The sequence below is a fragment of the Setaria viridis genome, chromosome 3, assembly GCF_005286985.2.
Source record: "Setaria viridis chromosome 3, Setaria_viridis_v4.0, whole genome shotgun sequence".
NCBI classification, from domain to species: domain Eukaryota; kingdom Viridiplantae; phylum Streptophyta; class Magnoliopsida; order Poales; family Poaceae; genus Setaria; species Setaria viridis.
The window spans coordinates 4,748,219-4,763,011 of NC_048265.2; the positions used below are offsets into that span (position 1 = coordinate 4,748,219).

Genomic DNA, 14,793 nt, shown 5'->3' on the forward strand with positions numbered 1-14,793 from the left:
TCCTGTACATCTTGCAGTATGTTGATTTCAATCCGGGGATCATGTTGATTTTCCTGGCATTTGTGGGATCCTATGGCACTTTGAGATGGTATACTCTTCATCATATAAATAAATTATTTTTTTATTGCCGTCCTCGCTCCTGTAAGCCAAACTAATCTATCAGTTTTGATGCTATTTGTCTTGCAGGTCAGGGAAGACCAGTTGGCTCATACTGTGTAAAATTTGGGGAAACATGGAAGCAAGAGAATAACTTTCTTATTTCTGATTGATGAAACCTATCAAAGCGAGAAATATTAACTACTGCCTTTCATTGGGACTTTCTGTGTGGTCTTCAATTTCTGCGTTATTTCATCTTAGTTCATTTCTCTGCTAGATCTCACCATGTGCTGAAGAATAGTAGTTACAGAAACTCTTATCCTTGTCATTTACAAAGAATAGTGTTCTTTATGCATAACTTTGGAAATGAGCTAGAAGAAGAAATTAACCAAGAGAGTGGGAAGTTGCTTCAACCGCTCAGCTCGATAGGTGAGCCAAATTTCATTTGAGCACATTTTTTTTCTTTTACATTGATTTCATTTGGGCTTCAAGTCTTATTTACATCTTGATTCCTTACCATTTAGTAGAGACGCAATATAATGGAAGGTCAATGGAGTGGGAGAGAATCCTTACCTGAGGAAAGGATCGGAGTAGGCATAGCACTGATCCTTGAGATCAGTAAGGTATCTGGTTTGGCTTACTGAAGCAAAAAGAACTGATAGCCTGCTATGGATGTGGTTACAATGCGGGAGCAACTCTAAGAGTTTCCTAAAAATTTCTTCCCCAACATTATATATTGGGGGCTCTAATAAAAATTTGTATCTCCAAAATCATGTCATGCCACAGCAGATCTCCAATAATAAACTCCCCAATACTTTAAAACTGCCATGTCAGCACGTATGGGCCCGTGCCATCAGCTCCCCCTTGCAATTTCTTTTGCGTAGGCCATGAATGCGTACGAGTGCTCTCTTCTTTTATCCATTCCTCCTTAACCGGTTGTACTTATCTTGACTTTCTCCAGCCACGCGATGCTGCATCCTGCTGATTGTCGTGTAGCTTCCTCCATCTCCTAGCGCTGCTGCTAGCTTGCTGCCTTGTCGCCACCGCTGCCTAGCCGCTACGCCGCCACGCTAGGGACCAGCGCATCGGAAGCCCGCCGTCCCCCACGACTCCTTGCTCGTGCGCCGCTCGAGCGCCCTACTCGTGCCGGCACCGTTGCCCGACCGCACCACGCCGCCTTGAAGGCCGCGTCAGAGGCGGCCAAGGCGAAAGGGTGGCGGCGCGCGGCCGAGCCTCGCCGAGCGGCTGCTGCTGGGGAGCCTCTTGGAGAACACGCTCACTGCGACGCTCGCCGACGCGATCCCCAACTGCCTTCCCATCGCCATCAGGCCCTACCACCTACTCCCCGGCGTCGCCACACCAGCTGCCGAAGACCCCCATAGCTGCCTCGGCTGGCTCGCTCGCCGCCCCGCTAGTGCCGTCGCGTACGTCAGCTTCAACACGGTCGCCGCGCCATCGCCTGACGAGCTCTGCGAGCTCGCCTACAGGCTCGAGGCCAGTGGCGCTCCCTTCCTGTGATCGCTGCGGGAGGACGCGTGATCGTTGCTCCCGCCAGGGTTCTTGGACTGCGCCAAGGCGACCAGTAACTCTGGCCAGATCCTCGTGTCGTGGGCGCCGCAGGCCGCCGTGCTGCGGCACCCGTCGGTGGGTGCGTTCGTCACACACTCTAGCTGGGGATCCATCGTCGAGGGGATGTCCGACGGCATGCCCATGGCGATGATGGCGTGCCGCACTGCCGCCCTTTCTTCGAGGACCAGCAGATGAACGTGCGTGATGTGGCGCAGGAAAGGAGTGTCGTGGGCGATTGGGGGAGGAGAGATCGCACGCAAATAAGCGGGGTGACAGGATTGCTATTGGGGTGGGCGGAAATATGCGGAAGGTTTGGGGGAGCTGTTGGAGCGCAATTTTTTTCTTTTTCTCCCAAATTAAGTTATTAGGGGTAGTTTAGGGTGGCTTTTGGAGTTGCTCCGAGGGCTGACATGTTATTGGGCTTGTAATGCTGCGCACATAAACAGAGGTAACTGTTTTTTTCTTCAGTTTCTTGAGCAGTATTGTTTTTTTTTTGCCTTTTTGGCGTGGCTTGAATGTGTCTGCACATATGCTTACAAATAGGAGGGTGTTGATGTGATTCCCAGCTTGGAGGTCTAATCTAATCCGGTCAAAAAAACTAAGCGTATCTTGATGGTTGGATCAAAGATATGATGGCTACAAAAAATAACTTAATGACAAGAAAAATCAGTTCATTGATGTTGTGATGGGGCCAATAGAAACATCCAAATAGTTTATATTGTAATTCTCAGTACTATTGAAAAATCTAGATCATGGTGAATTAACTCTCCAGTGACAGCTTTCACATATTACATCGACTGAAGAAGCATACGTTTTATCCTTTTTCACCTGATGAAAAAGAAAATATTTATGCACTATAATCCCAAGTAACCTGAATCTGCACCATGCCGATCTCAAGTACTAGCACTTATGGTTGTTTCCTTCTTAATATTGCCGCTGGCTTTGTGTAGACTTTATGCTTATGTTTGTTGTTGTCTTGGCAGGAAGGTCTGCGCTGCACCTAGCCCCGCATGATGCTCCCGTGACAAGTCATCACAACCAGGTAAAGCTAAGCTAAGCAACAGATATGTCATAGCTAGCGAGGCCGAAGGGAGCTATCAACAGTATACACAAACAAACACAGTATCCTCTCAAGGCACTCCTATTCTATTAAGAATGTCCAACTGCATTGCTATTGCCTATCCGACAACCGCAAAAAACCGATCTACTTCTTATCTATGAAATAATTTTCTTGGTTCTAAAGATGTTGTGATTTAACAAAATTATTCTTCAGCCCTTTTACACCTATTATTAACCTCCAAGTTCAATGCAAGTCATCAATAGTCGACTTGTATGTATGTTCCTGTAGCCCCAAGTCAATGACAGATGTTTTCAATAGTATCCCAGGGACAACAAAGATGAAGAATCTAGATGCAAACATTGATGACTTGAAGGTGAAGCTGTCAGATGAGGATCTGAACCAGCAGTCAGATGCATGAATAAGATGCCGTTCATGGTAGACACACTCCTGATTTGAATGTTTTACTTTGTTAGATTGGGAATAAGAGTTTGTTAGGAGCTTATTGCTTTATACGACAATAGATTGCTAATAATGCATTTGATCATTCTTACTAAAATGGTTTCTCTACAAATAAAAAGGACCAGAAGCTGATGGTTTACCTCTTTCTAATATATTTGCTACGCGCCAATTATTTTGATTCTTGGATATTCACTATATTATTTTTTTATTAAGCTGGTATTATTTTATTTGAATATAATGTGAGCCCGTAGCAACGCATGGGCACAATCCTAATCAATCGGAGAAAACTAGAAATATATAGGCATATTCCTAGCCTCCTAGGGCAGCATTATATTCAACTGGGAAATATATAGGCATACATCGCTTCGCTTGACAATTGTTTTTCGCCTATAGCACAAGGTTGATGATGCAGAAGGGGCGACCACGACGGCTGACAAGTGTGCTAGCGTCCCGTGGTTTCAACATCTAGTATAGCTCCTCACACTACAAGGCATATGACCATTGACCAAGCAAGCTATTTGTCATTGGGCCAGGCCATTCCGTTTTATGAGGTTTTGCAGCTTAGTAACAAAATTGAGATGTCCATCATGAGATCAAAGAAAATAGTCATAAACTGGTCCAATGAAGAGTTTTTTTGTCATATGAGACCAACCGACAAACAACGTCAGCGACCTGGTTAAGCGGGTCCCACATGCATTTTGTAATGATTGCTTTCCTTTTTTTTTTCAAGAAATACATGTATAGTCTATAACACCTCAAATTTTTAGCTTTGCAATAGTTTAAATTTCAGTAAATTTAATCATAGGCTTTCGTAACTAATTACATAGAAATATTGTTTTCTATATTATTTAGTAAATTATAATTTAGACTAACATGCAAATTACTTAAACAAGAGAAGTAAACAACGCAAATAATTTTTTGTAATGATCATGTCTGTCGTTATTTTTTTATATATTTTCCATGTCTTGAGACATTTTGAATTTTTCTTTTAATGTTCAGAGCTATATTTTCAGCAGTTATTTTAAATAAAAAAGGAAATAAAACCCGTCCATCAGCCTTGGGCTGATTTCAGCCCATCTCCTCCATCCCTCCTCGCTCGCTCCTACCTACCACTCATCCGGAAATAGGCTGAAACCAAGCCCTTCTCAGCTCAAATGGGCTGAAATCAGCCCAAGGCTCATTGAGGGGTGGTCTTATTTGCCTTTTCATTTAAATGAATTAGTACTGAAATGACCTGCCAACTTGCATTGTTCCCTCCTTATTACATGTCACAAGTCAGCAAGAAGAAACGAACACCGTGACACCTCTTCCTGCCCCTTTTGCCAAGACTGGCTGGCCCACCCTCAACTTGCATGTTGTCCTTGTTCAACTTGATCGTCTACGAGTCCTGTGCCCATGTCCAGACAAAAATCTGCATGTCCATTTTCTTCATAGAGGCCATTATTCTAATGGATTGGACTACTACTAGAAACGATCTCATCTTCAATCAGAAAGCTCCAACAATCACACAAGTCAGCAGAAATTAGTTGGTTCATTCACGAATAAATTTGGCATGGTTATCCAAAGGTAACGGGCAAAGGAAGTTTATTTCCTTTCGCATTACGGATCGATGCATGACAATGCAAGAAATCGTAATTCGTAAGCTCGGTGGAGAGAGACGGGACTGGGAGATAAACAAGGAAGTCGGCCTGTCACTAACTGAAAAATCATAGTCTGCGCAAGACTTTCAGTGATGCGTCCAAAATGGAATGGAAGATTACTACTCCAGTGCGCAGCGGGCACACCAACTCCAGAAAGAAAGAAAGAAAGAGCCATTATATTCTTTCAAAAAGAAAGAAAGAAAGAGCCAGGACAAACCGCCCAACCTGCAAGCCCAAGTCACGCACGTGCGACACGTCCTTCTCCCCCAGCCGATTCTTATTCGTTCCTCCCACTCCACTCCGCTCCAGTCCACTAGTTTTTCAAAAAAAAAAACTCCACTCCACTCCACAGCTAGCGAGTAGCGACGACGCGCAGCCCACCCACCACGCACCACGCACCACGCACCACGATATCAAGCATCGCGCTAGCCGCCGGTGGCGTCGCAAGCAGCAGCAGCGGTATCCTGATCGAGCACATCCAAGAGAGAGAGCGCGCGATGGAGACGACGAAGGAGGCGGCGGCAGTAGAGCAGCAGCAGCAGCAGTGGCGGGGCGTGGTGGAGGCCCCCCTGCCGTCGACCCCGGCGTCGGCGGCGTGGCCGCACATCGCCAGCTTCTGCGCGCTGGACCGGTACCTCCCGGGCATCGACGTGTGCGAGCTCGCGGCCGGGGAGGACGGCCGCCCGGGGTGTGTCCGCTACGTGGCCTCTCTGGCGCCCGCTGCTGCCAGCGGGGACGACGCGGAGCGGGAGGTCGCCAGCTGGGCGCGCGAGGAGCTGCTGGAGATCGACGGCGCCGCCCGCCGCCTCGCGTACGCCATCGTCGGCAACAGCATGGGGTTCGGCCGCTACGTCGCCACCATGACCGTCGCCGCCGACGATGGCGACTCCTCGGCGGGGTGCAGGCTGGTGTGGGCGTTCGAGTGCGAGCCCGTGCAGGGGTGGAGCCTCGACGGGCTCCTCGGCTACCTCGACGGCGGGGTCAAGGCCATCGCCGCGCGGATCGAGGAAGCCGAGGCCGCCAAAGATGTTGCCGGAGGAGACGACGTAGCCATCTACCGCCGAATTGTCGCCCAATGATTGGTGTTCTATCTCGTCAAACTCATTATTTTAATGCATTGTTAGGCTGTGTTGTGTTCGGATATCTGTGTTCGGATCCTAGGAGAATTAAATATGAGCTAATTATAAAACTAATTGCAGAACTCCAGGCTAATTCGCGAGACGAATCTATTAAGGCTAATTAATCCATCATTAATCATGGACTAATGAGGTTTAATAGATTCGCTCGTGAATTAAACTCCATCCGTGCAATTAGTTTTATAATTAAGTATCCAAAAAGTCAATGTGACGTGTGCTGCAGGTTCACGACACTCTTGTTGCTTGCTTGTCTCTCCTTCCCTTCCTTCTTATCACTGCCGAGTTTCATTGTACTACGTCGTGTCGTGTCAGCTGAGACTTGAAAGAAAGGGACACACTGCTGTTGGCTCCTGATGCTCTTGTTTCCTTGTGGGCCCTGCCACCCTGTGGGCTGTATCTGTATGCTTCCCGATTTTGCGCAACCAACCAGTGGGCTGCGATTCGTTTTGCTACTGGGCCATGGAAGAAAGAGACTTGCATATGTTCGCTTCCCACTTGCGGCGTGTATTTTTCCAGCTAGCTAACCTACTCCTAGATGAGAATCCTAACGCTTGGAAGAGACAGAGAACAGGTTCCGTGAGCATGCTACGGAGTACAGATAGATAAAGATCTATTCGTCTGCACATGGCTCATTTTTCTGAAGCAAAAAGAAAGTTGTGTCTGTACGACACGCACGCAAATTTGTATTCCGTTCAAGTTCAAGTGTGTGCATTGCAGCTGGGTGTTTTCTCCCACCACTACAGAGTACAGCCTCGTGAAGAAAAATGAGGGTTCTATATTGCAGCTGGGTGTTTTCAAACACCACTACGCGCCAGAATCTGTGTTCGTAGCTTCAGATATCTTCTCAAACTCTTAGCATGATTAGGGGTTAGGGTCTGAGGTACTCTGTGTGGAATTGGAGTAAGGGCCTACCGTGTTCTCTCCCAAGCGTAAAGGGATAGTAGGTTGGACAGCAGGCCACCCAATCAGGGACGTGGGTGGAGTGGCAAGACAGCTGGGTATCATCGTTATTGTTATTGTTAGGTCAGTCGTATCGTTGTTACCAAAACTGCTATATCAGCATTTTAATGAAATAGAACTATCATTCTCACTGTACAATTTCATTGCACTATTTTGTAGACGGTCTGTAATATTTCAAAATTTTGAAATATTAATTTGAGTGAAATTTTCAAAAATTTAAAACTTTGTTTGAATTGAATTGTGTGCTTATTTAAAAAATAGAAAGCAAATGCTACTCACTTCTAAATTCCCTAATAAATAAAATCCCAATTTAAATTCAACTTGGGTGGATTGAATTTGGTTTTTCTTGGATTTTATTTGGATCTCAATATGAGTGTGTTTGAATTTTGAATCAAATTCAAAATTCAAACTAAATATAAATAAAAACAAAAACCAAATCTAACCTAAACTAACTAACCAGGCCGGCCGCAGCCCACCGGCTTGGCTCGCTAACTCCCTCTCCCTTGCCCGCCTGCAGCCCAACTACCAACCGGCCCAGCTCGCCCAGCGGCCCGCTCAAGCGCACCCCCCCCCCCCGTTTCTCTCTTTCTCTCACCGCCAGGAGGCCCCCACCTGCAAGGCTGGCATTGTGCCGCCTTCTTCTTCCTCCGCGTCACGCACTCGGCGCGTGCCCCCTCGCCGGCCAAGCTGGCGCGCACTATCGCGCCTGCGCGTGCTTCCGGAGTCTTCCGCCGTGGAGAAATGACCGCGTTACCCCTGCCCCGCGCCCCAAACCCTAGCTCGGAGCCGCTCGATGGCTGCCACTCCATGCCCGGGCACGCCTGCCGAGGATCAACGACGCGCAGCCGTGCCGCATGAAACCCTAGCCTGGCCGTGGGCTATAAATAGCTATGCCTGGTGCCCCCTTCCGCTCACCCTAAGCTCGGGGCCTCTCCCCTACGCCACTACCAGAAGAGGGAAGGGAAGGAAGGCAGAGAGGAGGAGAAGGGAGAAGGGAGAAGGGGAAAGGAGAGAAAGGAGAAGGGAAGAAGGAGAGAAGAGGAGGAGCAGTCCGTACTGGAGGAGCCGCCGTCACCGAGGAGCCGGAGCTGTTGCTGCCGTCGCCGTCGCCAGAAGCCGAAGCCGAGGAGTTCGCCGCTGCCGCACCGCAAGTCCACCCCACGCCGGTGTCCATCTTCTCCTCCGCTCCTCGGTGAGCCTCGCCGCCACCATCCTAACCTCGCCAGTCCGGCCGTCGAGCCGCCACCCTTGCCGCCTGTCCGGCCTTCGTGCCATCGTAGTTTGCAGGTGCCGTTGCCGCCACCGTCCGGAGCCACCGTGCTTGCGCCGTGGCTCTGGAATCCCAGGATGACGCGCGCATAGCCGACCGTGCTGCGGCCGGGGTTTACCCGTGACCACGCACAAGCACCCGCTCACGCCGCAGCCGCGCCGCACGCCGCTGCGCTGGCCTGCGTCACCTACTTTCCGCCCGCTGCGCGCTAGCTGCACCGCACCGAGATGTCCCGCCGTGTCACGACGTCATGGGCGCGGTTCGCGCGCCAACCGCCGCAACCTATGAACTCGCGCCGCACGTGCGGCCACACGCGCAAGGCGCCCGGGATCCGGCTGCCACGTGTGCGCCACGTGGTAGTGCCACGTAGGACAGGGAGGCCACGCGGAGCCACGTGGTACCGACGTGGCATGGGCCGAGCCCACTGACTTGTGGGTCCCACCGGCGGTGGGGCCCAGTTGATCGGGCAATGTTGACCAAGTCAACACTGACAGTTGATCGGGTCAACGCTGGCCGTTGACTAGGCAATGTTGACGTCATGCTGACATTAGCAGACACGTGGCGCACTCCCATGCTACCACGTGGTGCAACCAGGAGCTGACACATGTCACCTTAATGAAATGTTTTCTGAAATTAATTAAATAAATAAATAAATTATTTAATCTTTAAAAATTCATAACTAATTCATTTGAACTTGGAAAAATATGAAACCAGTTGCATTAAATTCATAAAATTGAGCCCGTGCTATTTGTAGCTAGTTTCGTGTTATTTGGATCTTCTAAATTTGGCTTTCTTGGAGTTTTTCCTAGATGTACTCGATACTTATGATATTTATGACATTTATACTCTATTGTTACTCTATATTTCTATGTTGGTATGGATCTGTACTATCTGAGACAGGGATTCGCACGTGATAGCCTTTCTGGGACTATCACAGAGGTGCGTAAGCTTGAATTCTCAGAAATGGAACTCGGGTCGTTTCACGGTCTACACCATTTAATTTTTGCATGGTGTTGTGATTAAATGTGTTATGCGATGAAATCATAACATCCTCAGTACAAGTTTTATTAAGTTTTATGGGGGCTTGTTAACTGTGCCAGTTGGATTTCAAAGGGATAAAACTCCTCTCTCCTCTCTCCTTATAATTAGCCTGCCAAGTCATTGCTAATGTGGCATATGATTTAATCTCATAAAACCCCATGACACCCCCCTTGAGATTGGCCTTAGTTGCAGTGGTAGAAAATCAAACTCACTCAATGGCGGTAGCCCATCAGAGACGGGTTAGCATGATGGAGAGCAACAACTATAGATCCAGTTACCATTGGAATTGCTGGAAACACAACAATAGTAAAGTAGGGTAAGCGCTACACAATGGCGGAGTCAGAAACTCAAGTTATATCTTGTTGGGGAGCTAACTAAGTTTATAAAGTTTAGTCAATTTTTTAGATATCTTGTTGGGGAGCTAACTAAGTTTATAAAGTTTAGTCAATTTTTTTTAAAAAATGACTAAATAAAATATAAAGCACACAAAACAAAGTTTGGGAGCACAATTGTGGTACCGAGGCTTGTTTGTATTGCAAGTCAAGGTTGCTAGTGTTTGGATGCTTATGCATGGAGTTGTTTTGTTGCGAAGATCCACCCGGCTCCATGAATGTTCAAAACATCTAGCCCTCTAAAGTCTTGTTTGGTTATCTCGGAATCACACGGAACGAGATTTATTCCGCACGGATTGATTGACCCGGTTTAAAATTCAGCCTAACATAAAATAATCCTGAATAGAGCCGGCCTTGATTCTATTCCAGCTCGTTTTAGTTATTCCGACCTCTTAGCAATCCGGAATCAATCCCCATGTCTTGACCTCCGAAATGAAACCCTCTAGAATCGAGTGACACAGTCGATCCACGAATTCCCCTTCAGGAACGAATCCGTTCCATGATTCAATCCTGAACAACAGAACAAAGCCTAAATCTGCGTGTCTGAAAACAAAACAAATAATTAGCCAGGGTCGTGTTTAGAAATTCCTTCCCTTTTTGCATCACATACGCGGAGGAACTATCAGTCACTATATCTCTACCTGCTCACTTTGTGGTTTAAAAGAAAGCTGAGTAGCTGACCTATACGTTAAACCACTTTTTAATTGCATCACCTTTTTACGTCCTAGCTCTAGCTAGGATGGTCCTCACCGTCGTGCAATTTCTGCTTGCACGGGTACTCTGTGTTCCAATCAAATCACGTAACTGAAACATGCGCAACTTAACTTGCCCTTAATCAGTTAGGGTGTAGCGGAGCTAGAAACTCATCTTTTTTTCCTTTGTTAGGAGTGGACCAACCATGCTAATTTTCTTCGAAGTTTGATCAAATTCAAATTTTTTAATGGAAAAAATGTAAGCCATAGGGTGCTTACCTTTCTTCCTATTTCTTCCAAATTAAGTCACATGAACCATCTCATCGTTCTTTCTTTGACAATTTTATTCTCTCACGTTATGTAAGGGTGCTTCTTTGTAGTTCTGCACACTGATTTTTATTGCAAGGTGCTGCATATATATGTGGCTTCGATTCCTTTCTGGTTAGGTTCATGTATCTTTCTCAACACACCCCTTTTTTTATCTATTTGCCATCCACCACTCGGTTGTGGTCCTTATGAATGCGATTGAATTCAGATGAATGATTCATGTCATGACGCCATCATCGAAATGAACTATTTATTACCTCCAGTAACTCAGAAAGTACTTAAGCAAGGTAACTGTACCATTCTTTCTGTCCCAAAGTTTCATATCACCTCCTTTTGCAGGTTAATGTCTTAAGTATGCGAGTAGAACGCAAAAGATTTAAAGGAAGTCTTGAGTAGAATTCAACAGATGAATTAATAGAGATCGGCACTTTCATTGGGACATTTCCAACTTATGGACATGTTTAACCCAGGAAAAACATGGGCAGAAGAGATGTGTTTGTTTTCTAGGACTATTAGATCCATATAGACACTGTTGATGACACTGTTTGCTTTCCTAGCACTTCCCTTTGAGGCACTCGAAAAGTAGTCACACTCGCTCTTCCTTGATATGACGGTTAAAGTTAGCTCCTCCGAGCTCTTCGGGGAGCTTAGCATGTAACCACTCACATACTATTCAGGGTTCAACTTGCGATAGTGCCAGTTCAGAGGTGACAGACGGCAGCAATGATTTGCACCAAAAGCTCCTCATGGAACAGGACATGCAACTTCTTATAACCGTCACAAGAAACATAACTACCTATAGCTATATGTGACACTACATAGATCTCTGTCTAACTGTCCTAAAGATACATGTTTCTCTTTCATATGAACAAGTTGCTGCATGTCCAATAGCAGCAAGCCTGATCGATCACCTCGATCACTTTCTTTCAGCTGCGAAAGCATCCAAGTTGCCTACTTTTTCCTTATTAGCGTGCATATCATCAGCTCATGGTACATAGATTTGTGCCTATAAAAAGGATATCCAGATTGTTAATCCAAATCACTGGTAACTAACCAACAAACAGTAGTTCAGCTCAGTTCAGAAGAAACAGGATGACAGATATGCTGGAGACCACGATGCTGCAAACTGGCAATTGCCTACTAGCACCCAAGGTAATGAGGCAATATAATGTACATTAAAGGCCTAATTTTTGCAACCAGGGATATGTAGTTAGGTTCAGTTCTACATATCTACAGCTAATTAAATTCTCAAAAGTGAACAATTTGCCCACAACTTTTCTGAAGTTGTTGCAAAAACCACATGAATGCATAAGTGATGCATTATTGATCAGATTTTTCAGCAAAAGAATCAAGAGCTGCGGCGGTCATCCTCGGAGTGCTCCAACAACCGGAACACGAGCCAACTCGTTCCTGGCGGTGTCAGTGGCGGCGGAAGCTCGGAGGTTGCGGAGACGGTGCGGTGCGCGTGCTGCAGCGTGCCGGAGGATTGCACGGCCGCGTACATCCGCCGCGTCCGCGCGGCGCACTGCGGGAGCTGGGTGTGCGGCCTCTGCGCGGAGGCCGTCGGCGAGCGGATGCGGCGGGAGCCAGGCGCCGGCGTGGAGGCGGCGCTGCGGTGGCACACGGCGGTGTGCAGGGACTTCAACGCGACCACCAGGCTGAACCCGAAGCTTTCCCTTGCCGGCTCCATGAGGGACATCGCGCGGAGGAGCTTCAACCGGCGGTCGTCGTCGGCGACGACGTGCCACGATGAGCTCCGCGCCTCCAGCAAGACGATGGAGAGGGCCGTCAGCTGCCAGCCCCGCTTCTTTGCGTGATGTGCTGATCACACGCACATCAATCTTTATGCTTGCTAGGTCGTTAAGTTGTCCTTAGTCATGCAGATGCACCTTTTTTTTTTCCTCTCACGGATTAATTTATTTTTGGAGTAACATCTTTTTTTTTCCTTGAGAGGGTATTTTAATGTGTATATATTATTCATGTGTATATTTTTCTTTTGGTTCAATAAGGACAAGTACTTCATTCGTTCCAAATTATAGTTTGTTTTGGCTTTTTAGACTCATAGATTTTGTTATGCACTTAGATATATCCCATGTCTAGATGCATAATAATATCTATACATCTAGAAAAGCCAAAACGATTTATAATTGGGAACTGAGGAGTAGCAAGTAGCATCCTTGCAAAAAAAAAAGGAAATGTAGCATTTCTGGTTCAATTGCACTCTCCAGTTCTGAAAAAAATGATGGATTATGTAACACGTGCGCCCAATCATCCATTGATATATGTACTTATTTCAAATATTTGATCATCAATTGAAGGTTTGGTTTCTTAGTGCATTAGTTCGTGTGCAATTTGTTGGAAATGGGCCTCCAAATACGATTCCAGCTCCAAACACTCTAAAATGAATTATGTTGTCCTTTGCTAGATTTCCAATTATGTTGTCCTAGGCCCAGTTCGTCGATCAAATGGGGCCTAATTGAAAAGCTAGCACCTCTTTTTTTTTTTGAAAAGCTAGCAAAGCCTCACAAACCAAGTCCTCTGAAGTGAAGCCAATGCAAATATGATGAGACGGTTAGTGCCTGCTTAATGAGCAACCATGCATCAGCCTCAAGATCAATTAATTGCATGCAACGTTGGTATGTTGTATCTCTTTTCTGTTAATCTCTGTTCAGTTTTTGTCACATATGTACAGTGCTCTTCTTCCTCTCCTTAATTTCTGATAAAAAAAATCCTTCCTCTCCTTAATCTCCGATAAAAAATTGTTGTGTGTGGGGAAGGGGGGCTGAGCCCCCTGTATATCCACCTCTGCATATGTGCCATCCGTTCCAAATTGTAGATCGTTTTAGCTTTTTTAGATTCATAGATATTATTATGCATCTAGATATTATTATGCATCTAGACACTTAAAAAGGTAAAACGACGTACAGTTTGAAATGGAGGAAGTACTTAGTTACCGAGCCTTGCGTTTCTTGAATCCTTATTCCAGTAAATCATCGATCGATCATACAAGACAAATTTCAAAAATTCCATCACTACTTGTAACACAAACGATTAGGACCTAGATGAGCTAAATACTTACACGATGAGCATTCACGTCGATCAAGAGAGAACGAATAAACGAATACTAGATACAAGTCGATGCATCCAACACCTTGACCTCTTCTGCGTACCGTACGTTGTTCATTCCTCGGACCGCGCGTCCATGGATCATTCCTCTTTCGTGTTGCGCGCGCAGCGGGTGATGGCGGAGCATCCTCGGCGGTAGGGGTTGGCGGGCTGCTGCGACGCGCCGCAGTTGCTGTAGTAGGAGCGGCCGCGCTGGTTGCAGGGCACCTGGTCCGCCCGCAGCGCCGCGTAGCTGATGTACCGGTCCCGGGGCTGCCGCGCCGTCATCGACCGCCGCGCCACCACCACCTCGTCCTCCTCGTCGCTCCCCGCCGCGCACTGCCCCAGCGCCCGGTCGCACGACGGCGACGCCCGGACCTCCGTCATCGTGCCGGCGGCGGAGGCCAGCGTCTTCGACGTCGACGCCGCGCAGTAGATCAGGAGGAAGGCCGCCGCCAGGGCCACGAGCGACGACGCGGTGCCGAGGCAAACCATGAACGGCGTTGATCGATGCTGCTGCACGCTGTCCTGTTTCTTGGTTTGTTGGGGCGCCCCCGCGTGTGCTGGCCGGCCTGGCTTTCAAGTGCAGGAGGGACGGAGGGAGAGGTTGGGGGCTCGCCGGACGGCGCTTTGGCCGGCGCGCGGAGCGGAGACCACAGGGAGGGATGATGAGTGTGGCCGCGTTTTGCGTCCCCTAGTCTCGCGCGCGGGTCTGTGTTTTTTGCAGGGCCTGCAAGCATCTCGCGCGCGAACGAACTGACGCGTGATCTTGCAACCAATCAGTTTCATGTTATGAGATGCTGCCTGTCAAAGCTTTAGTTTTGCTCCTTCCTGGATTGACACTGTTATGAGATGTGTGACAGAAGTAAGGTATGCTGTGAAGGTTAATGGTGATTTAACTGACACTGTTATTCCTACGAGGGGTATTAGACAGGGAGATCCCATCAGCCCTTATCTATTTTTGCTATGCACTGAAGGTCTCTCTTGTTTGTTGAAGAAGAAAGAGGCTGATGGTGAGCTTATGGGACTGTGTAATGGCAGGTTTG

General features: G+C 47.4%; 3 protein-coding genes and 1 pseudogene across 3 annotated transcripts; 3 read left to right on the forward strand and 1 right to left on the reverse strand.

The window, feature by feature from the left end:
• Positions 1-635: 635 nt before the first annotated feature.
• LOC117848206 (anthocyanidin 3-O-glucosyltransferase-like) lies at positions 636-2,357 on the forward strand (annotated as a pseudogene).
• Positions 2,358-5,105: 2,748 nt separating this feature from the next.
• Positions 5,106-6,314, forward strand: LOC117847432 (lachrymatory-factor synthase). The gene has a single exon (XM_034728644.2). It carries the CDS (start codon positions 5,322-5,324, stop codon positions 5,901-5,903), a length of 582 nt encoding a protein of 193 aa, XP_034584535.1. The 5' UTR covers positions 5,106-5,321; the 3' UTR covers positions 5,904-6,314.
• Positions 6,315-11,670: 5,356 nt separating this feature from the next.
• LOC117850487 (uncharacterized) lies at positions 11,671-12,636 on the forward strand. Its single transcript, XM_034732310.2, has 2 exons — positions 11,671-11,794; positions 11,974-12,636. Exons 1-2 carry the CDS (start codon positions 11,735-11,737, stop codon positions 12,457-12,459), a joined length of 546 nt encoding a protein of 181 aa, XP_034588201.1. The 5' UTR covers positions 11,671-11,734; the 3' UTR covers positions 12,460-12,636.
• Positions 12,637-13,675: 1,039 nt separating this feature from the next.
• On the reverse strand, positions 13,676-14,561 carry LOC117851019 (protein RALF-like 19). Its single transcript, XM_034732920.2, has one exon. The coding sequence runs from the start codon at positions 14,240-14,242 to the stop codon at positions 13,850-13,852; it is 393 nt and encodes a 130-aa protein (XP_034588811.1). The 5' UTR covers positions 14,243-14,561; the 3' UTR covers positions 13,676-13,849.
• Between the last annotated feature and the right edge of the window lie 232 nt (positions 14,562-14,793).